Source organism: Cyprinus carpio, chromosome B5 (assembly GCF_018340385.1).
Source record: "Cyprinus carpio isolate SPL01 chromosome B5, ASM1834038v1, whole genome shotgun sequence".
Taxonomy (NCBI): domain Eukaryota; kingdom Metazoa; phylum Chordata; class Actinopteri; order Cypriniformes; family Cyprinidae; genus Cyprinus; species Cyprinus carpio.
The window spans coordinates 12,775,773-12,801,000 of NC_056601.1; the positions used below are offsets into that span (position 1 = coordinate 12,775,773).

Here is a 25,228-nt window from a genome sequence, read left to right on the forward strand (position 1 = left end):
GAAGAAAATCAGTGCCTGCTTCTGCGTCGCTGCATGTTTAGCCCCGCCCACCGATTCACACGTAGTGTCAATAACGAGAGGCAAACGCAGGTCTACACAGAAATCAAACTATAAGCAAGTCTTTGCATCGCCTTCCTTCAGATCCCAACGTTAGGAAAGAGTGGATTAACTTTTTTTAATGAAGTGCCAGACTGCATCAGTAAGAACTTGTTTTTTTGTTCACGTCATTTTACTGCAGATTTGTTTACAAACAAGGCACAATTGGAAAGATTGAAACTAAAAGATGATGCTGTGCTTACTATATTGTATCCAACAGTAATGTTGCAAAACACAACTGTGAGTAACTGTTTTTATAATGTAGTCACTATTGCTTTGACGGGTATTACTGATCGTTTGATATGTACTGAGTATTTATGTGTATTTAACCTAAATCACAGCAGTGTCCATCAAGGAAGGATGTAGGCTGTCAAACATACACAACTGTTAGCCAATCATAGCCATGGGCGTTTCCTTCCAAGTTTACAATCCGCCGAGTATATTTATACAGAGCGTTCTGATAAGGGGGATCAAAACAGGACAGAAAATAGCCAATTATTTCTAATTTATAATGTTTTTTTTTTTTAGGTAAAAATATTAATAACATTAAAAGTGGACCTCAGAGAACCGTACAAAGTTCATGACCCCTTTAAAGTGCATCTGTCTCATAAGTATTGATTAAATGATTATTGTGTGTGTTTCAGTGTGTGACACTCAGTGTCTGAGCTGTGAGATGGCGGGTGTGTGTACATCATGTAGAGATCCAGCTAAAGTTCTTCTGTTTGGGGAGTGTCAGTATGAGAGCTGTGCTCATCAGTATTATCTTAACACCACCACACGCATATGCAGAGGTGAGTCTCAGCCCAGTTTCACCATTAAACATGGAATAATCTTCATTTAGACTACAAACTACCACTCATTTCCTTCCTGTATTGTCAAACTACACTGTTTCTGTTTCACTGATTCTTTGATGTGCATGTTTGTTGTATTTATGGCTTTTGTACATGCTCAGAAGCCAAGATCTTTTTTGGTGCTTCATAGACATTATACATTCATCATATAAAGGCTGAAATTCACTACACAGATCTCTCAGAAGGTCATAGTGTATGATGGTCCCAGACTTTTTCTGGAATTCATCCAGATGGAGGATCAAACATGTTTGATATTTTGAGGCAATTTTAGAACACATGTTGTTTTCATTTGTCACGTGTCTCCTAGCAACAAGGCGCATGTTTCTTCTGGAGTTTGCTGTGTTCAGAATGACTTGAAAGTCGGGTAGCGATGCCCAGTTTTTCTCTGTAATCACATACAAAGTTGGCAAGTGTATGATACATGGTGTCAAGTCCATTATACCTAACATACATACTCAAACAGAACAGCAGGGAAAAATAGGATGTATCCGTTTTCTAGTAATTAATGTCAAATATATTTCATAGAAGATTACTGTGGAGACGCTAGCAAAAATAATTGCAGAGAAGATTGTTTTTTGTTATTAATTGTGTCTTCAGATCTTAAAACGATGTGGTTTGGGATTTGGATGTTTCATTTTGATGGGATTTGCAGAGGAGATCAAAAGGAGATGCTGTAGAGATTAGTTTTTGTCCCTTGACTTTTTGGACGTATGTGTGTGCTCTCGAGTGAAGCAGAAAAAGAGACAATAATAGCATGCATATGAATGCTTTATTGGCATTTTTACCCCTGCAGTACAGTGTACAGTGAATGAAGGTTACCTTGACAATATTTGGAGGGAGCACTTTAATAATGCAACACATCATTGTTTTTTGTGTCTTTATGGTTGGGTAATGTGAAAGAAGGACACAGTTTAAATGTCATATGGACAAATGAGCTGCTTTTATGGACATCACAGAGGTCTGAATTGGATGTAGTGTTAAATGTGGTTAGCCATTGTTCTTTTCAGTTAAATGTTTGAAATATTTTGGGAGGATGGTTTTGGTGAATGAGGGGAGAGACGATGGGGTTATATAGACAGAGCACAGAAAGAGGGTGATGGGGCTTTTTAATGAGCTGAGCTGATTTAGAGAGCGGAGGTCTGCTAGTGAGTTATCAAATGGTCGGCTAGCGCTCTCTTTAATAGATGATTTGAGAACTGAAACATTGTCTTTCTTTCTCATTGTAAGTCAAGTGGCGTATTGAAATCCTCATATTTCTTTTTTGTACAGACACTATTCAAGCTTGGTTTTTCAAGTAATTTTAGCCTTAGGTGCATTATGTATTTTTGGTTTTCATAAATGTTTAACATATTTAACATTAAATTCAAATAAAATGTCCCTTGTAAAATGTATTGTTGTGTTAATGGCTTTTAATTGGTCAATACAGTTTTCCAACCGTGCTAAAATCAACAGTAAAGTAACAGCTATAAAATTATGATTATTTATAAATAGTTTTATGAAAAAAAAGGTTAATTAAAAAGAATGGTCCATTCTGATTAGATGAGCTGTGTTAAATTGGGTTTTAAATGAAATTTTCTATGTTAATTAAATATTAAGTTACTGGCTTGTTAACTGTAAACATCTTTTAGTTAGACTAATGAACTATTTTACTTGGTGGTCAAACTGTTCATTCATTATACATAATAAATATAACTATTTAATGTTCATTGATGTCTTTTGTATAATGTTAATGAAAATTTGTCATGTCTATTTTCTCATCGCATCTTATTGATCTTATTAATGTATGTGTGTTCTTTTTAAAGCAAATTTTGACCTTTAACTTTTAATTGAAATGTAATTCCAGTGAAATGAAATACATCTCTCTGTCTGTTGACATATACCGACTTCTCCAATCCACTTAAATCCGCCTGTTCCTTATATTTGACTGGTCTCTCATTATTTAGATCTGTCTTCACCCAATCAGCAACTTATAGATAGAACAAAGTTCCAACTCTTTTTTTCTTTTTTAATAATCTTGTTCACTCAGATGTACATACGTCACAATGCAGAAGAAAATATCTGTCACTACTTACGTTATAATAACAAATGTGTGGGCTTAAGCACTTTGTGTTGAACACGCTTTACTTACAGTATAATCACTATAACACTCAGCCTCTCATGGCGTATTGCTTTATTAATTAGCATTTCTAAAAAGTTCTCCATTTCTGCATTCAATAATGTTGTTGGAATTTACATAATGAATTGAAAGTGATTGGTCTTTATCATGCATTGCCTTGGAAGCGCTGGTATTTTCTTCAACACACGCAAATCTAGTTTCTTTCATGCTCTCTTATCACTGTCTCGTGGCCTTTTTTCTTTTTTCATTTGCTCTTATTTTACTCTCTTCCTCAGTCACACTCCAATTCATTATATTTTCGTTCTATATCCCTCCCACTCACTCTCTCTTTCGCTCTGTTTCTGTCAGAATGCGACTGGAGCTGTAACGCGTGCCGCGGACCCCTGCGTAGTGACTGTCTGCAGTGCATGGAGGGATACGTCCTGCAGGATGGCATTTGTGTGCCTGGATGCTCACTGGGGTTCTACCAGGATGCTGAGAGATGTCTGAGTGAGTCATCAATAAAAATAGCAACCTTCATTATGAGTCCAACCAATCAATTTTCCAGCTCAATAAACTTTGACATTTCAATCTCTCAGTCAGTTGTCACAGTTGGGGCCCTCTAATGTCTGCTGTATAGTGCCAGCATCAGTCGCTGCACTATAGCCAAGGTTTAATGGCACTTTAACGGATTGATTTCAAATGAGACTGAAAGACAAGTCTATCAGCAATGTTGTAGTTATGGACTGAATTGAAGAAGCTCCTGACTCTTACTTAAAATTCACTTTCTTCAGTCTTAGATATCAATAGGTCAATAAGAGAATTTAAATTATTATCCAGTTATTGTAGCATGTAGTATTTAACTCACTGATAATAAAGCAGTTTAGCAGAATGCAAGAGGAAATTAAATTGATATATTATATTTTAATCAGTTTTAAATGCACTATAAATTATTAATGTTTTATAACTGCATTATAATAGTAATATTAGCAATAATGCAATATATTTTGCATTATAAATCTAAGAGTAAAAGTCTGGGGTCAGCAAGATTTTTTTAATAAATAAATCCTTTTATTCAGTAAGGACTTACTAAATTAAAGACATTTGTATTGTTACGAAAGATTTCTACTCCAAATAAATGCCGATCTTATGAATTTTCTATTCAAGGAATTGGGGAAAAATGTATAGTATTAGTTTCCAAAAAATGCAGCACAGCTGTTTATAACATGGTTACACTTTGGATGGGTTAAATGCAGAGCACGAATTCTGAGTATGGGTCACCATACTTGGCTGTATGTCATGTCACTATGTCACTAATATTAAGAAACGTTTCTTTAGCAGCAAATCATCATATTAGAATGATTTCTGAAGGATCATGTGACACTGAAGACGCTAAATCTTCCCAACCCCAAACTTTTTAATCAGTAAATTTTACAAAATTTCAGTATGTAAAGTGATAGATGAAAACTTGGATCTCATTAAATATTAATCAAATTTCGTGTCTTCAGCCTTTCTCTTCCTTATTTTTTCTATGGACAGGCTGTGATGAACACTGTGAGCAGTGCCAGGTCCATGACCGATGCCAGCACTGCCAGCTGCCATATGCCGTATTGAACGGGCAGTGTGTGCTGGAATGCGGGAAGCGCTACTTTCTAGATGCCTCGACCCGTCAGTGCACCGGTGAGTGCTGTGATTCTGGTCTGGGAGAGTGATCGTGACGGCCTAGATTGCCCATTTTGGCGTGATTACAAGCCTGCTAATTTTAGAGGCGCTCAGTATGGTGTGACGCAGTTCCCTCTCGTGTCCTACCTGAATCTGATGACAGATTGTCTGCTATTATTTCCCAGCATGCTCAGCTGGTTGCTTGGAGTGTGTGAGTGCAGCTGAGTGCCATGTCTGTGCTGAGAACTCCTTCCTGAAGGGTGGCCAGTGCATCCTGGACTGTGGTCACGGATACTACGCTGACCCCAAAACAAGAGCCTGCCATGGTAACCTGACATCACATATTTGATAGAAATTAATGCTTTTATTGCCAGAATTGTGAAAAATTCTGTAATTTCTAATACTGTTAAGACTGTAGGAGTGTTTGAACATCGCGTCCCTTTTGTTTCTTCAGCAAACAGCCGTGCTCCATCTCTTTACATCAGTGGCTCTCTGCTGGTTCCTATTGGTGGAGTTAAGCCTCTGGATCCTGCACTCGTGTCCATCAAGGATGCAGATAGCCAATTAGAGAGCATGCTGCTCCAGCTCCTTCAGCCACCCAGTAACGGGCATCTCGTGGTCCTGGAGAATGACAGAGAGAGAGCACTGGACAGAGACGACACTTTCACCTTTACTCAGCTCAAACGTAGAGTTGTGCGCTTCATTCATGATGAAAAGCAGCCCAAGTGAGTATATGTGTAACCTGGAGTGATGGTATGAATCTAGGGTTGTTTCCCCAGGAAATGTATTTTGCTTTCAGAAGTCATTTAAAACATAATGATTCAAATGTAGACCAAACAATATGTCCTCGATCACCAATAGCATTACAATGTATTGCTCTCATTAACAGCATTACAGTGGATTGATGTTGTCTGAGAGTGAGTGAAGTATATAGTCTTCAGTATATATGAACTAGATGATATATGGAAGTGTACAGTTATTCATTACATATTGTTTACTCACTATTTATAGTTCATGTTAAACATTTCATTCCTCATCTCCTGAAATATCACTTAAGGCAGCATCTCTGTTCCTCATTTCCTGTGGGATATGGCCCATTTTTGCTTAGACAGACAGATTTTGGATAATCAGATGCCGTACAGAAGTAAAATGACCTTATATTAAAGCGAGAGGGTGTCGAGAGTGTGTGTTCTGGGGGATGGACTGATTTTAAGTAGTGTGCACTATTCATTAGCTTTAAGTTGGTGAGGCATTTGACAGGACACACACACTCCACGGTGCTCACAGCATTTGCGATGATCTTGTGGCAGTCACTAAGTCAGGCTGACTGCTGACCTTCAGTTTTCTCTCAACTTTCTCACAGTTTATCTCCTTAATAGCTCCTCTCGCTTCCTTCTGCTCTGTGGTTTAATTAACAAGTGATCTGTGTGCCCTCACTCTCGCTCTCCTATTTTATTCCTCATCCCTCTTTTTCCCAAATGTATCACTTAATCAGTCTTAATCATTTCTCTTTAAAAGCCACTCAGTCTTTTTCTAATTTTGGTCTCTGCCTTTTGCTTCTCTGAGTCTTTTATTTATTGTGTCTTTTTCTGTTGTTTTCGTCAACTTTACACACAGACACATGTTTGTTTTTGTCACACTGTGAACTGAAAACTATTACTTTACATCGACTTGTATTGTTAAGAGACTGAGCTAATAATTTTCATTGAGACGTGGTTATTTCAACAGTGAGACATTTAATATGTTTACCAAGCTGTTTTCTTTCAATGTAGCCCCACTATATATATGATTTCAGGTTTTGTAGCAAAATGTAGGCAAACCCTGACTCATTATTTATATCCTTGAATCTATTTACAGCAGTGTAATGTTGGCTTGTTTTGCAGAAGTGGGCAGTTCATGTTAAGGGCAGCAGATCCTCAGCTGTTCTCTCAGCCTCAGAGTGTTCCTGTGCAGGCGCTTTCCCAGCAGGTAAACACATGCACACACAAACACATCTTGTTTAAGAACGCTGAGTAATGGAGCTTCATTCTGCAGTCACAAGACAGATAGAACAAAAAGTTGATGGGAGTCTGTGAGGACTAATGGTCTCATTTACTAATAATTGCATGAATTATTTCATATTTGTATGCAGAGGAGTAACTTAATTCTAATGTTAATGAAGTTGGAATATTTTGAATGAGCTTGAAAATGAACAAACTATATCCATATTAGGATTTTTCATGCAACCTTTTCTTTACAGCCTTTTGACACTCACTGCAAATATTTAACAATCTCTAAGACACATTCTCACTTGAGAGCATGTGCTGCATGATTGTCTTCAAAAGCAGTTCAAGCGTCATTAACAAAACTCTAGGGTGAATATTTTTAGTGGATTTTTATTAACCAACATTTCATAAATCTTAATTGCCCACATATATTTATTTCACACATTTTAGAGTAATAATAAACTCACTCAAAGCAATTATGTAGTGCCCAAAAAAGGTAAACAAATTAAAATCGTATATCTTAGCTTATTTTAAGTGGCCAGTCTTTGCCTGGATTTCAGCTCAAACACTCTTAGCAGGTTCGTAACTAACTTCATGAAATATCCAGTTGTGATGCTTGTGAAACAATATTGTTCCAGTATGCAAGTATTCCCATGAGGACAAAGTCTATTTACTCAACGCACTTTTTCATAACATTAATCTATTCCTGTAGTCACCATATTGAGTGTCACAATTCCTTTATCAAACATGTATGGTTTTCGAAAAGTTATTATTTCACCTATGTAATATTGGAACACTCTGGCATATACTCGTCTTTGCTTACACCCATAGTCTACAGTACATCCTTAACACAGACTGACTGGCCATTATCCTCACTCTGTGGAGAGCATTATAGCTCATACTGAGCCAGCATCTCTTCCCATTCTATCTCTCACTCTCTGTGTATTGCTCATTCCTCTGCAGCATTTAGTTACACTTCATAGATACAGTCTCCAGAGAACTGCCTGTGTCTTGCTGTCTGACCTCCACCAGCCCAATGAACACACACACACACACATACAGAGAGAGAAACCTGAGCTCCCCGACAGAAATCTAATGGATGTCATTGCAACAAATAACACCCAAAATACATTCCTGCCCCTCATGGGCTGATAACAGCAGCTCAAAACGTCAGAGCACTTCCTGCTGTTAAATGAGCAGTTAAAGCTGAAATATATAACCTGTATCTTAAAGCGAAGAGAGAGAGGGGACATCAAATCTATTCCTATAAGAGAAAGAGAGTAAAAAAAATGCAATAATCCCTCCCTGAGGGAAAAGATTGTCTTTTGAAAATAAACCGTTTACTCTTGTCTTCCCTGTGCAGTGGTAAACAAAAGTGGCCTGATTTTCTCCACAGCTCTGTGCAGCAGCAACCTAATGGTATCATTAGTGTAAATTGCTTTAAACAAAAAGCATATTGTGCATGAAATGCTTTGGTGCTCATGTGGACAACACAAGTTCGAATCTGCCTGCAGCATTTACCATCTCCATTCTTTTACTATCAGTTGGGCCAAAAATAGAAGAATGGAGTCATGGTAGATAAATTAAAGTTGGATTCTAACAGAATTTTTATCCATTTGCAGACCTGCCAACCTGTACGCATTTTGCGTAGCGGGTACGCATTTTGACCTCAAAGTAAGCTGGTACGATTTGTCTATCTAAACTATGCAAAAATCTAGTGATGCCTCTGTCCACGCGCAGTATTCACAACAAGCAACAGAAAAAGATGAAGAGTTTTTTGCTTGTTTTGTTTTGCATTTAAATAATTTCTGCGTTTTATTTCTCTCCTAGTAGCCTGTAGTTTATGGTTTATGTTTTTAGTTGATCGGGGTCTCTTGCTTGAGTAGTTCTGACAGAAAGGCTGTGTGTAAGGCTGACAAAAACGCACTGTTTAATGTGTTGGAGATGTGCTGTTTTCCTTAATGCATAACTTGCATTTCACAGGTATATTCCCCATCTGTAAATGTTAAAAAAGCCATGGAAATATTTCCATTTTGCTGTCAGAAGTGCATGAGTTTTTGCGTTGCGATTCTCCGCTAAACTCCACAGACTTAATTTAGCATGCGCACCAAACAGACTAAGTGCAATGAAATAGGAGCATAATAACTCTCACTAAAATATAAATTTTGCTTAGATATTTGTTGTTGCACAATAAATGTGACATGTCAAATTTTAAACCTACAAGTAAGTGTATTTGTATGATAGCACTAACTGTAAAGTTTAATGGGGTAAACAAAATAGCCTTTTTACTCAGTCTGTGCTTTTTATTATTTTCATTTTTAGTTTAGTAACTTCTACTTTAAAAGGATTATTTTTGTTTTTTTTTTTTTTTGTTTGAATTTTTGAATTTTTTGTGTGTTTTTTGATTTTTTTTTTTTTTGATATTTGTATTTTTTGCTCATATCGCCCAGCCTTATACAGAAGTGTACTGGTGTTTTTTTCTTTTTTAAATAGCATAAAAAATTAATAAATGGCAAAAATTAACTAAACAGTTACAGTAAACAGTAATAAACAGTAAACTGTTTACCCCCACTCCACATACCCTCAACCCCCCACCCCCCCGGGGCCGGCCACCACGCTGATGGTACTCAAAAAAAAAAAAAGGTTGGCAGGTCTGCATTTGTGTCCATGTGAGTTTGATTTGAAATCAGCCTTCCATTTCCCTCATTTTCACATATCTTGTCTTTCATTTGAGCTACAATAGTCAAGCACTGATGGGATTCTCACCTCTGCATGCCTTAATTTACAAAATAAAAGTGGAAAATACTGTATGTAGATGCAAAGGACATTGGGGCTGAAATATTAAATCTTTTTCTTAGAATAGTTTCTCTTTCCTCCAACCAGTTTAATTGAAACTTGGTTTGAATTCTATCTTAATGTTTTCCCCTCTTTCACAGCCACCCACTGTGATCACCAACCTAATTCTGTACATTAACTCTGGTGAGACAGCCGTCATCAGCAGATCTATTCTTCACATCAGTGACCTCGATAATCCACAAGACGTTTTCATCACGGTTCTGGATCCACCTCAACATGGCCACTTGACACACGTGCATGGTGAGGTGCAGGTAACCCATTTCAAACTGGAAGACCTGGATGGTGAGCAGCTGCAGTATGTACATGACGGTTCAGAAGGAGACCGGGACAGACTTCTGCTGCAGGTCAATGACGGGCACAGCTACCAGAACATCCTGTTTCACATCAGCATTGCGCAAAAGGTACAGACATAACAGACTTTACTCTGAAAAAAAGATTTGCTAAGTGACATTTCATATTTAATCATCATAAATGTGCTGTTTTTGAACTTACAGCTATCATTATTTTATCATTATTTATAGGCCTATCAATGTGTCATGTACTTTCATGTTCGTGTAAAAAATATTAAGTGCCAAAAAAGCAGGTCATCAGCTCTTCTGAATTTTGGAATTATATCAAGGATTTTTGGCTAATTATGGATTCCTGCACTCCACCTGATGCTGAAACGCCTTGATGATTGAGCCGTAGGCTACTGCTAAATTATTTATTTTTTTATGTGTTATTTATGCTCACTATCATGATGAAATCACTTAAAAAGAGTGCAGTTGAAAAAAATATGTAACATCACTTATTAGACCTAAATATATTTTTAATAATGTGCTAACAGGGATAATATAAAAGCCAGTTATTTGATTTTGGAAACAAAATGTTACAAGATGAATACTAATACTAATATTAATAAGTATTAATTGAGAATAAATAGGTCTTTACATGCTTTCAGCCCGAGATGCAGAGATAGACCCCAGCATCCAGCACCCGCATGCTTTTTTATATATAAAATAGCTTCAGATATAATTTTAGAAGGAAATCCCTTGCAGGTAGGGTTAATTATTTTGGATTTGAAACCACCTCTTTAAAAGGTTTTAAGCTACATAGAAACAGCTCAAGTTTGGTTACAGATTACCACTTTTAAAGTGTGCCGTTGGTGTCTGTTTTCTTAATAGGATCATATTTATACCTTAAGGTACTGATATGTAGTACGTAGGTTTGGTATGGTAATATTATGAGTAGTACTAATGATGATTTTTTTTTTTGCTTTTTTTTTTATAGTGGTGGTGGTTTGTTGAGAAATGGTTGGTTTATTTTGTGTTGTTTGCTGTGGTTAAAGTGTTTTCATGACAGGGTGAACACCACCTCATACCTCTCTCCATTCATACACACTTTTACAATCATCACCACCCCATTTACGCTTGAAATCACCCCTTCCTGACTATTTGACATGCCCTTAGCCTGCTGATGTCTAGACAGATTGCAGCACTTTATTTGCTTTTCAAGCTCTGTCCCCACTTCCATAGACCCTTATCCACATATCTCTCTGTAGTGTCATCCGATTACACCTGCCTTGTTCCCTGCTGCAGCCTGTTATCTACCATCCTAAGCAGCCTTTGACTAATGCAAGCCCTGTTTTGCAGTAAACACTCTGTTTGCAGATCAATAGCAATCGTTTTTATTAGTTGGATCACAGTACGTTTTATTGGGCAGAATCGCATAAAGTCCGCATCAAGGTCTATTGCGCTCACACATCACCAGTGAGTGGAAAGGTCACGTTACATCCACAACACAAGGCGATGAAAGCAGACAGAGGTGAAGGCTGAGAAGGCAACATGATGACTGTGAGTTAATGACCTGTTGGCTTTGGCTTTGGGAGCAAGGTCCCTGATCTCAAAAGATCTTTAATACAATTAATGTGGATTTCTGCAATCATGACAGGTATAAAAGAGGAAGCTGACTTCAATTAGCCTGGTCAACTGGTGTTTGTAGTCCTTGATCCATGTAACTGGTCAGCACTGGCGAATGATCCTTGATATAATGTGGCCTGGAGACCTTAAATACCCACATTCTAAATTGAAAGGGAAATGTAAAGAAAGAAAGAAACATTGCCAGTTATCACTGTACAAGATGTTTTATCAAGTAACCTAAAAAATGGTTTCATGTGGTAACATCGAATTCCGATTGAAGGTGGAAATGCTATGTAAAATGAATGGATCAACCTGAGTACAGTAGGTTACACCAGCAAAAAACTTTTTCACTACATGAAATGTAGCAAAACTCTGAATTAAAATGTGAGATTCTTTAGAAACGGACTATAGTTTTGACCTATGAGTGAACTCTTCTGTGAACTTATAAATCCATCCCGCTCTCAGAGAGGTGATTAGGATCAGCAGGAAGGTGGTGGAAGGGTGCCAAGGTGTTTCCTCTGGGAATCAGAGCTTTCATCTCCCCACGTCCTTGAAGGTCTTTGATTATCTGTGAAGCAGATGATCTTATTCACTACAATGAGCTCCTCAGCTAGCGTAGGGATGTTCAGAGCCCTGTTAGGATCTAAAGATTCCTGGCATAGCGATAGCTGAGTAGGCATGATTAACATGTGTCTTTGTGATCTTCTTGTGGCATTGATGTTTCTCAATGTAAAATGCAAGAAAGGCATCTTCTTGTGGTTTTATAATGATTAAACCACTGCAAAAACTTCAGCCTAATGGTAAAATTTTTGACATTAGTACACTCTTTTAAGAAATTAATACTTTTACTTAGAAATCGGTAACACTTTAATTTAAGGACCAATTCTCACTATAAAGTAGTTGCTTATTAGCATGCATATTACTAGCATTTTGGCTGTTTATTAGTACTTATAAAGCGCATATTAATGCATTATTCTGCATGACATTAGTCCTACTCCATACCTAAACTTGACAACTACCTTACTATTAGTAAGCAGCAAATTAGCAGTTTATTGAGGGAGAAGTCTTAGTTAATAGTGAATATGTGTTACCTAGAAATCCTTTGTACCAATTAAATTTCAAACTGTATATCACAGTTTCCACAAAACTATTAATAAGCTGCTTTTAATATTGATATTAAGGACTGTTTCTTTATAGCAGCAAATCATCATATTCAAATGATGTCTAAAGACTGTAAGACTAAAGACTTTGATATTTTAAAATATATTAAAATAGAAAACAGTTGTTTAAATTAATAATAATTCACAATATTACTATCTTTTCATGAGGAAAATGCAGCCTTGGTGAAAGGAAGGGACATCTTTCAAAAACGTTTAAAAAAAATCTTACCAGCCCCAAACTTTTGAGTTGTAGTGCATAACCTTAACTTTAATTTAAGGTACAAGCTGTTATAGTTTGAAATAAACATGCCATTAATCCTAATGGTGCATTATGGTTTCCCTGTAGGTTGGCTTGAATCCTCACCTGCGTTCAGTGCCCAAGACCTGGGTGAGGGAGGGAGGAATGGTACAGCTGTCTAAGAAGTGCCTCAGTGCTCAGTTCCAGGGAACCAGTGACTCTGAAATCCTGTACACCATTCATTCTGAGAGCGGACAGCCCAAATACGGTATCATCATCATCATCTGTCTCTAGCATTCTTTATTCAATGTCTGTCTTTCTTTCTAAACTCAATTCAGTGCCATGAAATAAGGTAAAATGCGATTTATGTGTCTAGGAGAGATTGTGCTGGTGTCTATGCCTGCTGATGGTCCTGTGGAGGCATGGCAGTCCTTCCCAGATGGTCAGGATACCACACCAACCAGCTCATTTACACAGCAAGATGTTAATGAAGGGACTGTCTGGTACAGACACTATGGATCCACTACACAGAAAGACACTTTTCAGTTTCAGGTGAGACACACATAGTGAGCATTAAATTTAACCTGAGGCAAATACTGTTGTATTTATTGTTGACAAAAGCTCTTCGGCTCAGTATGTAGAGTCTCTTGACTTCTGGCTGGTTAGAAATAATTCTTTATGTGTTATATATTGATTTGCTTTTTAATGGCAGAGGTTCAGTAGAAGTTCTACTCTGTTTCATTAGGGTGTTTTCTGTTGATTGGCCCACTTAAAAAAAAAAAAAAAAAAAAAAAAAAAAAATCAACAACATTACTTTTCATCAAACACACATCCACCAGTCACTGTTAAACTCTTTTCCATGCTCAAAGCACCAGACAAAAGTTTGAGGTTAATAAGTGTTGTAATAATATTTATTATGATATTTATTACAATCATTTGTCATAGTATTTCACAATGTTAGTTTTGCTGTATTTTTGAAAACATGAATGCACTATTCTTTCTCTCTCAGACACACAACATCAGACTTTTAGATCAGCGTATCTCCTGTTAAAAGTGATGCACAAGGTGAACACAAACCTCTTAGAGAGATAAACACATTGTTCCTCTCTCGCGCTATTGGACTATTTTCTCCATTACTTTAGCTCTGTTTCACACTCTTAGGCCAATTTGTCCATCTGTCCTACTTCTCCTTCACCAGCCTCACTGCATTACTTGGGTATAAATGAGCTAATTTGTCTCCAAATCCAGTTTCAAATCAGTGTAAGCAGCATTAAAGGACATTCAGTCACATTTAATTCATCAGTTTAAACCCCTAATGACTCTTGAAACAACAGTTTTCTGTCGTCCTCAAGAAAATTGCTTTCTCTTCTTGTTTGTTCTTTTCTCTTCCCGCCTTGCCTGAGGCTGCACCCTGCGCCACCGACTTCATTAAATAAGATTCGAGTTTTAATGGTTTGACACAGTTTAGTTTACATCCTCAGGGGTGTTTTTGTGACCATGAAGTGCTTCAGCCTATTTGTTAGGTGTCTGCTCAAGACGTCACTGTTGAAATAAACATGTATTAGAATTGAGTCCAGGTTTAATTAAATACCTCAAAAATATATATTGAGAGTGATTTCAGTTATGTAGTACATTATTGATTGCCAGTTATTGTCTCGTAAATGTTTAAATTAATTTTTTAGACAGATTATATTTTCTAGTGGGAATGTGTGCATGTTTACGGTGGTATTTATTTATTTATTCATGCATGGGTGTGTGTGCTTTCGCTGGCAGGTTTCAAGTGAGGGCTATCCAGAGACTCTGGGTGATACGCAGACCTTCACTATAGGAGTGATGCCTCAGACCCCTGGCCTGCCTCAGCTCTCGCCTGGAGCCGACCTGCAGATCACTGTAAGATTCAAACAGCAGGGCATGAAAAGACTGAATAATTCTGTCTTGTTAGATTCTAGTTAATATTCAATGTATTGAACATGTTTTTAATTGAAACTTCTTCTTAGTCAAGTGTGTTTTGTTTTTTCCTCTGTTAAAGTACTTTCTCATTCTTCAGTTTAATGGTGAGAAATATAGGGTATACATTACTATTTGTAAAAAGTTGTAAAAGTTGGGGACAATATGTTTTATTTTTTTATAACAAAAAAAAAAAATGGGTAGGTGAAGGTATCCCTTTAATACTTTTATTTTGCAAGGTCACATTAAATTTTTTACATTGTTACAAAAAAAAATATTTTAAATAAATGCTATTCTTTTAAAGAATCCTGAAAAAAATAATGTATATTGGTTTCTACAAAAAAAACTGTAATAATAGTTGCTGAAATGTTGGAAGGAATAAGGAGGAACACTTATTTTAAAATGTATTATATATTATATATATATATATATATATATATATATATATATATATATATATACAGTATATATATATATATATATATATATATATATATATATATATATATATATATATATATATATATATATATATATATTTATTTATTATTTATTTATTTATTTATATATACTGTGTATATAAATATTAAAAAACACTTGACTGTCTGAGATCCATATGATCTCTAAACTTTTTTGTCCTCATCAGTGTAAATGTTTTTGGCTGTGTATGTGTGTGTGTGTGCAGGCACTGGAAGATCGCGTGACTGTGATATCTCCATCTGCTCTCTCCTTCACTGACTCTGAGACGCCCAGCGACAAGCTTGTCTACAACATCACCAAAGCGCTTACCTCAGGCCACGGTAACTAAACCTCCATTATTGTCATAGGGGTAAGGAGTAGGACACTTACAGGCATAATGGAAGCCTGATAGTTTTGTTTTGTTCTCCTTTTTGTACCATTAAATAGAGAGTAGAGGATTTCAAAGGTGAAACTTGCCGAGACTTTACTGGAAGGGTAGACATTTCACATCTAGGATCATTAGGAGAAACTTCATATGTGGTTGTTGCTCAGTATCACAGATATTTCATATCCTTTCATGGATTAGACATTTAATTTGGATTAAATAACAGTCATAGAATAGTCATAAACTTTTTCTCAGAATAGAAAAATGGTAGAAAATAAGATGCTGGTTGTGACGTACCTCATGAATATTTATTATTTATGCAAAAGAAATCTGACTTAAACTTCATCTGTTTTAATAAAAACATCACCACTGAGATGTATGTGTAAATGATGCTTAAGAACTCAGTCCCACAATGTTTATCCAACAATCTCATTTCATTTCATTTCTAAGCTTCTAATACTGAACTGATTGTCATATTAATATGATGATGTCACTCTCCTCTTTCAGGTACGCTGGAGCACAGGGATAGACCTTACCATCATGTGCGTCTCTTTACCCAGGCTGATGTAGACAGTGGCAAAATTATCTACAGACCCCCACAAGCCCCTTCCCATCTTCAGGAGCTTTATCAGTACTCATTTACAGGTTAGTCTCTGCGTTATTACATGAAAAAAAAATGTTTCTTGAGCACAAAATCAGCATATTAGAATGATTTCTGAAGAATTATGTGATACTCAAGAAGAGTAACTAGAGTACCTTTACCTTTTCCATCACAGCAATAAATTACGTTAAAATATTAAAATAGAAAACAGTTACTTTAAATTTCATTCACAATCTGTTATATAATTCACAATATTGCTGTTAAATAAATCCTTCCAATCCTAAACCTGAATGCAACCACTCAGATTCATTCATTTACAGATCTTTTGAGTCAACTACAAATTTTCGTCCCTAAACATTTTTAATTGCAGTCTTTTACAGTGCTCTGCAATAGAGGTAACAATAGTAGCACGCAGTAGTATGATGACACGCTCATTAGTTTGAAATGTGTACAGTTTGTGTGGGAAGCTAATTAGAGAATATGCCAGCACACTGTTGATTTAGTACTAATCTGATGCTAATTGGTGCTTCTGAGCTGTCAAACCCAACATCTCTGGTATTGTTAGTGATGCATAAGTCACCTCTCCAGCTTAACTGTTTAAATATGAAATAACCTCTCACCCTGTACTCTAATTAATGTGATTTGTTAGTAGTTGATTGTGAAAGTAACCACTAACACTGTTTCATTCCTGCAGGTCTACCAGAATCAGTGAGCCTTCATTTCACAGGTATACAGTATAATCACTTTTGGCGACTCTGCTTTATTCTCCCTTACCTTACACGCTTCCAGCAAACCCAGAATTCATTTCCTCCTCTGAAACACCATAGACAGATCCCTCTGTGCCTCTGATCCCACATTCCCTGGTGTGTTGCTGTTATTTATTTATGGGACCTTCTCTTCCTAAGAGGGAATATAATTCCCTCTCTCTTTCTGATGTCCATCCATATGCTTTATTCCACCTGACAGCAGGATACGACTGTGCATCCATCTTCTTCTCACAGTGCCCATGAATCAGAGCTGTGACTGCTCATATGCCCTTCTGTGTCTGGATGGAAACGGGGCGCTGTAGGGCAGACAAACTCCTTTTAGTGCTTTTAGTAATGGATGGAGAGTAACAATAGACTGTAGAAGAACAGCAGCATCAGAAGTCAATGCTAAAGGAGCTTTTTATTCCTAACTTATACATATACTCAACTGAAGGAAAACAAGAACAGTGTCATAAAACATGAGAATGAGAATATCACCTCAGCTGCTATCTGTTAACATGCACAGTTCAAATTTAAATATTGTTTTGATTTTATTCTTTTTTTCTTTGTTCTAACTGCAACAAGGTTTTTCTTTTGTCTCACTTGCATTTAAAATATGTAAACTGTAACTTTGATTTTGAATACAACTTCTTCCCTTCTACCCTTACAAAAAATAGTTGGTGCAAGTTTTTCTTGCTACTTAAAAAAATCATCATAAATGAATATGAATTATCCTTTTTTTAATATCAAATCACCACTGTTCTGTTTTATTCATTTTCCTCTTTTGGGAAATGTAAAAGAACTCTGCAGTTGTTTTGACACTCAAACTGTGTTTTGTTTTCAGATGCACAGTAGAATCACTAAAATAAGTAGACAAGGAGGCTGTCGATTATTACAATACATAAATGCAAGAAAGACAAGACCATTCACAATTCACTATGCAAATATGTTTTCGCATTCCTGACAGTTACTTTTTAATGTAGTTTAATCAATAGGGAATTTTCAAACTCATTTCTTGGATTTCTAGCTTAAACTAGAACATTACATTAGTCAAGAATTTCACATGAGAGTGAAAGATTTTTTTCCCGTTCCGATTTTGCAATGGGTTCAAGTTGGTCATGCGTATTCAAAAGTGGAGGCAGATAAATATGAGCTTGCAGGGGCAGGTTTAAGCAGACTAAATGTTTAGAGAAGTATTGCATATAGTATGTAACCAAAGCCAAGCTGTCCTGTTAAGCAGTATGTTAAGGCTAAATATTAGAGGTTAAGAACAAACCCCTCACCAGTACAGGATATCAGGAATATCAATGCAGTGCTACCTCGCAGACAGTAAGTGTTAAGTTGGAGGACACTAGGATACCATGGTTACAAACTACTTGAGCTTTGAAGGTTACAGCAGCTAAAAGACTGATTTCGACATTTATCAAATGAACATTTATGAAGAAATAATATTATTAGGAATGTTGAATAGTTGTATATGCCAAGTTATGCCTGTATTTTACATCAAATGTTCAGTCTCTGGAGGATGAGATGATGTAAGACTTCTTTATAGGTCTTTCTGTTTTCTTTCACTCTCTCTGTCTGATTCATTCTTCATTCATTCATCTGTGCTGCACTGAGCTGAAGTTCAGAAGACAGAACTGGCCTGAAGGTCAACGGTGTTCTTGTGCATGTGTGACTTATTGCTATTCCCTCTCTTATGTCAGTTTCTGATGGAGAGCACACCACTCCAGAGATGGACTTTGCTGTTTTGCTCTTGGCCAATCATCAGCAGCCACCAGTCTTTCAGATTCTGGATCCGGTGCTGGAGGTCAGTCTCGGCGGCAGGGCACCAGTGGGTAAGGACACGTGTATTGGCTTAAGTGCTACAAAGTAATTAGTGTAAATGAATAAGTATTTTAAAGGCCCAGTCAGAGTCATAAAAGTGTTGTACCTCATTAAAAAAGTTTTACACAAAGAACTGATTAGTTATTTTCAAAAATGTTTTAAATCATGTTCAGAAGTGATTAGGGTGGCAGTCATCACATCACATGACTAGTCGAATAATGCTCACTTCTTAATGCATATTTTTGGCATTGAAAAAACTCTCTCGAAAACCTTTTCTACATCCACACCACTAGGTGTCAGCGCAACAAACATAATATTTGCCTCTTTTAATCTTAAGTTGATTTGTTTCTGTGTCATATAGGTGGACGACAGTTAGCAGTGACGGATGCTGATACGGCCCCTGAAGAGCTAGAGTTTGAGCTGGTGGAGGGGCCCCTACACGGGACCCTCCTGAGAGTGGACCTTGGCTCCCAGGTCCAGATGGTCAATGGTAGGTACAGCATTTTTGGTTCTCCCTGGTGTGTTCTTCTTTATCTTATTTTCTGGCATCAGTTGCTTTAGTTTATTTATCAGAACTCTCCATTACCTCAGGGGACACCTTCACCTCCAGTGACGTCACCAGGAACGTTCTGCAGTATGAGCATGCAGGTCTCACCACTGAGGAGGACGCCATGACTTTCTCTGTGACTGACGGGATCTCCCTGACCTCCATCACGGTGCAGGTCTTGGTGTCAGAGGTCAAAGGTGACGCACCCAAACGTGACCCTAAGGCGCTGCTGTCAATGGAGGTGGCAGAAAAGAGCAGTACCATCATTAGACGTTCACAGTTAGCTTATATGGTAAGGAATGACATGTTCTGACTATGACTGAAAATAAAAGTTAAAACTGGTAGATTATAATATGCTTAAAAGTAACTGTCATTGTCTTGTAGGATGATAAATCTCCCGATGAGACCATTTTTGTGCAGTTAGTTTCTGTACCGATGTATGGGATCCTCACCAAAACCAAGGCTGAAACAGAGCATGAGGAACTTAGTGAATATTCCTCCTTTACAATGGAGGACATCAACAACCACAAAATCAGGTATACACCCTACATCCAGTATTATTTTAGTATCATTAAGATGCTATTATAGTTTTTATTAATATTTTGAATTAGATTTTTTTTAAATATATATTTTGTAATTTCTGTTAAAGTTTTAATTTTTGTTTTAGTGAAGTTTATTTTTTATGTTTATTTTATTTTATTTAAGTTTTTTATGGTTTTAACTTGATGAAAAAAATCCTGCCTGCATCAGATCTATTTTATATTCTTTGCAGCTCTCTTTCATTTGAATTTAAATAGTATTGTTTTCAATTTTACCACAATTCTGCTGCATGTTGATATTATTTTGAATATGTGGTCTGGTCCTTCTCAATGTGTTTTTTACATCATTACCAGTATTAATGTGTCCTTCCTAGTTCAGCTTATGTTAATAAAAATAATGCATGTAAAATGTGTGGCGAGTTGAAATGCTTGAGGAGACTCAACATGCGTTACAACACAAGCTTCTTTAATTGCTTTAAATTGTTGAGCCCTACTGAGAAATTATGAAATATGAAACAGTTCTTTTTTTTTTTTTTTAAAGGTATGTTACATCGTTTGAAACGGGAAACCAGCCTGTCACTGATATTTTCCACTATGTTGTCTATGATGATGAGAACAATCGTTTGGAGAACCAGATGTTCACTATCACCATCACGTCTACCCAGAGACAGCCACCTGTTGTCACCGTCCGCAGCGGCATTAAGGTGAGAACGTTTCCCACTTCACCAGTCAACTAGTTTTAGATCTGGTTCTTTCAGACTTTTCAAACTCTTTACGGTGTTTCCTGTGGATAGGTTCAAGAAGGAGGGAGAGTCCAGCTCTCAGCCAATCACATTATTGCATCTGACCCAGACACACCCAGAAAGGACCTCCTGGTGTGGCTGATCAGCCCACCGAAGTATGGTTTCATTGAGAACACAAAACAAGGTAAATCTCTTAGCTGTCTCTTTGTGTAATATGTCTTAGATTGTTAGTTTCCTTTTTCCCAGTTACTTAAGGGCAGATGTTTATTTTTTTCCAAAAGTTGCTGATGGCATAATTTTATTCATGAGGAGAGCGCTCATTTGCTGTAATAGAGATTTGTAGATCTGTGAAATTCAGATTGAAGCAGTCGTCTTTATTCAGGCTTCCTGTTTAAGTGGGGAAGATGAAAGGAGATGCAGATCATGGTGGAACATAAATGCCCAACGACAGTTGTACAAAATGTAGTTTTCATCCAAAACAGATGCAAACTCTGATGTCTGCTTTGATGTATCTACTTTAAGAAAACACTTGTTTTATTTTCATGATTTTGGGTTTGTTTTTGGTCCTCACAGCCATTTATTCATAAATATTAGTGCTTTCTTGTCTTCAACTGACAGTTGCTCTCTCGTGTTTTGTCTAGAAAGTCACTTGTTTATTGTTTTTGAGATCAACTGTTTGGATATTAGGCTCAGAAATGTTATTCCATGTAAAATGCAGTCTCCAGAACAAAGTGTTGTTTGTTCAGCACATTGAGATGTGTCCTTTGTGTCCAGCAGCGACTGGTGGATCTCACGTGATCAGCCCCGACGTCCCTTTCACTGTAGAAGACCTCACCTCAGACCATATCTTCTACATTCAAAACATCCGCCAAGCCAACATCCGCCAGGATGTCTTCAGCTTTTACATCAGTGATGGATCAAGTCAAACTGAGGCTTTTGATATCACCATAGACATCCAGGTATACTGTAATTGAAATACTAAAGCCAAAAGTATACTTTAATTTTGTTGCGAAACTTTATTGAGTACAACCGAATGTGTAGTCCATTTGATAGTGTTTACACAGGCTGTCAGCACATTTGCACTAAAAAGGTTTCTTCATTGTCCAGTGTGTTTTCCTTTCCAGAAATTAAAGCTGTTAAAAATGTTGTTAGAAAGAGTTTTTGGGTTTCTTTTAACCCCCTCAATATAAACGCTCGTCAAAGTGGATGTCTATTGTTGTTGTTGTCTTCAGTGTTTTTTGTCCGAGCTAGTTTTGCCACCTTGTGGACAAACAAAATAAGCGGAAAAAAAATTCAAGGCGAAAATGCGCGCTGAATGTACAAAGTACGCACAATTTGAAAAAATTGGTGCTGCGCAAATGCAGTACAGTATTTACATCACATGCACTGCATGCATACACAAAAAAAAACAAATTCTTTGAGCTTAAAACTGGATGGTGTTTCTTTAATGAATGGTTTCCAGACTACATTTTTAGAATCCCTTTTGCTGTTACTTTAGATGACATACAGGAACTTTGGTTTTTCTTCATTTAGCAGTATCTTAAATGTAGTTGGAGCCACTGGCTCACCTGGATGCAAATTCAAAGCTAGTCTGCATCACGTCCAGATTCCTCTCTCTTTCCCAACTTGTCAGGTTTATATATGAGATGTTATTTGATGTTGTTTATAGCACACCAAGGAGGACAGAGTCCCAGTTATTTCAGTGAACAGCATCCAAGTGGAGGAGAACTCCGGTGTGGTCATTACTAACTCCTCCCTGAATGTGCTGGACCAGGACACACCTGAAAATGAGCTTCTCCTTACCCTCATCAAGAAGCCTTCATACGGTCAGTGGCTGTCTTTCTCTCTCTATTTCTCTTCATATATCCACTCCATTCCCCAGTCTGTCGCTCATTCATGGGCAGCCTTCAGAAAACATCCATTATTTTCCACATTACTGCTCCGGCTGGCTCCTGTGTGGCTGACTGATGTTCTTGTCATTGTGCCTCTGCTTTTGACTAGAGAGTCGGCGGAAAGGCCACGACCCACAGAGCTTCATTGGTTAAACTTTTATGGATGTGTGTCAAGGTGTTCACAGCAGTTTTATTAGAAGTCACAAGTGAGGAATGGAGCTGACAGAACTGAAATACAGTCACTGCGTCAGTGTTATGACAGCTGTGCAGTTATACAAAAAATGACATCAAGCAAACATTACAGGTCAAGTGCACATTTATTTCAAATGGGAAGCAGAGCGATGTGTGTTCATTTTATGTGTTTATGCTGCGATTGATGGAAAAATGAGAAGGAACGTAGCATCCATGTTCATTTCTTTGCAAATATTTCTGTATGTGTTTCAAAAGGAAAGCTACGCAGAAGGCAGTTCTACTCTCAGCCTTTTGAGAATGGCAGGATTCTTCAGCAAGGATCCACCTTCACTTTCCAGGATGTTCTAGATGAGCTGCTGGTCTACACCCCAGACGGACGCGGCTCTGGGACTGACGAGATCCAGTTTTCAGTAACAGATGGCACATACACAGAGACCGGACGTCTAGAGTTCAGCATGGATATTAGGAAGAGAGAAGGCCCTAGAGTCACAATCAACAGAGGACTACAGATTGCAGCAGGTCAAAATACAACTACGTTATATTGTCCTTGCACACATTCCAAGCATCCCTGATCGGTTAGGTTGCTTAGTTTTAGTAGTCGTCATTATATCAGACACAGTTCCATACAAAATAAATATTTAGTTTCTTAACTGCTTCTAAAATGAGTTGCCAGTGTTCCCATTTAAAACAAAAAATTCATTGCTTCCCTTTACTGCACCAAACCCTCACCATGAGCAGTGTCATATACAAATTTCTGTACTTCATAGTAAGTAATGATTTTTTTTTTACATGTATTTATTGCTTACTTGTGTCCAAAGAATTTTAAAAATAAGGAAAAACACAAGCAAGTTAACATGAGTTTAATTCATATATTTTATTATTTTGACTTTTTATTGAATGACAAAAACACAATGAAAATTGCAATTGATCTTTCAGTTTTCACTGCTTTGTTAAAACAATAAAAAGTTACACTTGATTATAAGAAAAAAAATTTTGTCAGTGGGTCCACATTGTTCTGTGATTTTCTTTATGATTTTGTTACAAAACATTAGAATTATTGATAATGACTCTTAAAATGTCCAAAAATAAATAAAAAAATAATAAAGCTTGATAATGCTTTCCAGAAGCCATTTTAGAGGAATAGCTCGCTATCATTTCAAACCTGAATTTTTTTCATCTGTGGAACACAAAAGGAGCGGGATGAGATTCACATTAAAGTCACATAAAAGAAGCACATAAAAGTCTTCTGAAGCCATTTAACAGCTGTATTTGTAATCTCTCTCTGCCAGACTTCTTTGTGAACTAGAGAAGCGCCTTACACTCTGAGAGCAACTGCAGTAATCCAGTCCTAACAGATCTTACTTACAATGCACCAACTGAAACACTTCATATCTAGTTAGATTGAGTTGATGTTAATAACTTAAATGCCTGTATCATTTATGTTATCATTGCTCATTCCTCCTGGCAGGTTCCTCATCTAAGATCACAGAGCAGCATCTAAAAGGGACGGACATAGATTCAGATAACCTTAAGCTGCGGTTCACCCTTACTAAAGACCTGAGCGTGGGCTCCCTGCTGCTGAATACGGGCAGAAACAAGGCCCATATATCTGTCAAAGGACCTGTCACCAGCTTCACCCAGGATGACATCAACAAAGGTTTTTTCCTTCATTGCTGTCTCTTCCTCTTTCTCTCTCTCTCTCTCATACATAATCATCCATAGGGAATTTCTAAGCAGAGATGTGTTGTCTCATGTGGTTTTGTGCCTCGTCTGTCAGGACATGTGGAATACATTCATGAAAAGGGAGAAAGTGGAGGCAGCTTCTCTTTTAAGTTCAACTTGGAAGATCCCGAGGGAAACAGAGTCATTGACCAGTCTTTCTTCATTAGCGTTCTAGGTGAGCTAAGAAGTTATTTTGGGACATTGAAAAGTTCATGTTCAGGAATGTTAGAAGAATGTTATTTTAGTACATCCTCATCTTCTCTGTCTCTCTCTCTCTCTCTCTCAGAGGACAGACTTCCTCCCACGGTGGTGGTTAATAAAGGTTTGGTTATGGATGAGAACACCTTGAAGAAGATCACAACACTGCAGCTCTCATCTACAGATCAGGACAGTGAACCAGATGAACTCATTTACCAAATCACCAAACAGCCTCAGCTTGGTCATCTAGAACATTCCAGCAAACCAGGTACAGACAAACATCCTCCATACCTCTATATTTGTTGGGAGAGACTAATCAACAGTAGAACTAAATTATTCCATATCAAAACAGTAACTCAGCTTCCAACTAGCAGCAGCATATTACAGTATAGCCTATATTCATAGAGATACTATCAAGTGCAGTGCTAGAATACATACACGTATATATCTCTGTTCATCCACAAATACACATACTACAGCAACACTGTTATTGGTGACTCTATAGAAGATTTAATATGAAGAGCCTGAGAGATCATAATATATATTTATAGTCTGCAGTCCTGGTTCTGTATGGGCTGTTCAGCAGAGC

At 37.2% G+C, this 25,228-nt stretch overlaps 1 protein-coding gene across 1 annotated transcript in view; it reads left to right on the forward strand.

The window, feature by feature from the left end:
• LOC109080799 (extracellular matrix organizing protein FRAS1-like) overlaps window positions 1-25,228 on the forward strand; it is a 108,607-nt gene that overhangs the window by 67,042 nt on the left and 16,337 nt on the right. Inside the window, exons 23-47 of the mRNA XM_042724434.1 lie at window positions 741-887; window positions 3,412-3,552; window positions 4,582-4,722; window positions 4,890-5,030; window positions 5,159-5,429; window positions 6,588-6,672; window positions 9,626-9,946; window positions 12,950-13,109; window positions 13,218-13,393; window positions 14,615-14,731; window positions 15,474-15,588; window positions 16,140-16,277; window positions 16,928-16,960; window positions 18,686-18,817; window positions 19,168-19,296; window positions 19,398-19,645; window positions 19,738-19,889; window positions 20,434-20,596; window positions 20,687-20,819; window positions 21,410-21,594; window positions 22,305-22,461; window positions 22,975-23,238; window positions 24,188-24,376; window positions 24,497-24,616; window positions 24,728-24,907. Of these exons, the coding sequence (XP_042580368.1) occupies window positions 741-887; window positions 3,412-3,552; window positions 4,582-4,722; window positions 4,890-5,030; window positions 5,159-5,429; window positions 6,588-6,672; window positions 9,626-9,946; window positions 12,950-13,109; window positions 13,218-13,393; window positions 14,615-14,731; window positions 15,474-15,588; window positions 16,140-16,277; window positions 16,928-16,960; window positions 18,686-18,817; window positions 19,168-19,296; window positions 19,398-19,645; window positions 19,738-19,889; window positions 20,434-20,596; window positions 20,687-20,819; window positions 21,410-21,594; window positions 22,305-22,461; window positions 22,975-23,238; window positions 24,188-24,376; window positions 24,497-24,616; window positions 24,728-24,907 (4,038 nt within the window). The remainder of the gene's footprint in view (window positions 1-740; window positions 888-3,411; window positions 3,553-4,581; window positions 4,723-4,889; window positions 5,031-5,158; window positions 5,430-6,587; window positions 6,673-9,625; window positions 9,947-12,949; window positions 13,110-13,217; window positions 13,394-14,614; window positions 14,732-15,473; window positions 15,589-16,139; window positions 16,278-16,927; window positions 16,961-18,685; window positions 18,818-19,167; window positions 19,297-19,397; window positions 19,646-19,737; window positions 19,890-20,433; window positions 20,597-20,686; window positions 20,820-21,409; window positions 21,595-22,304; window positions 22,462-22,974; window positions 23,239-24,187; window positions 24,377-24,496; window positions 24,617-24,727; window positions 24,908-25,228) is intronic.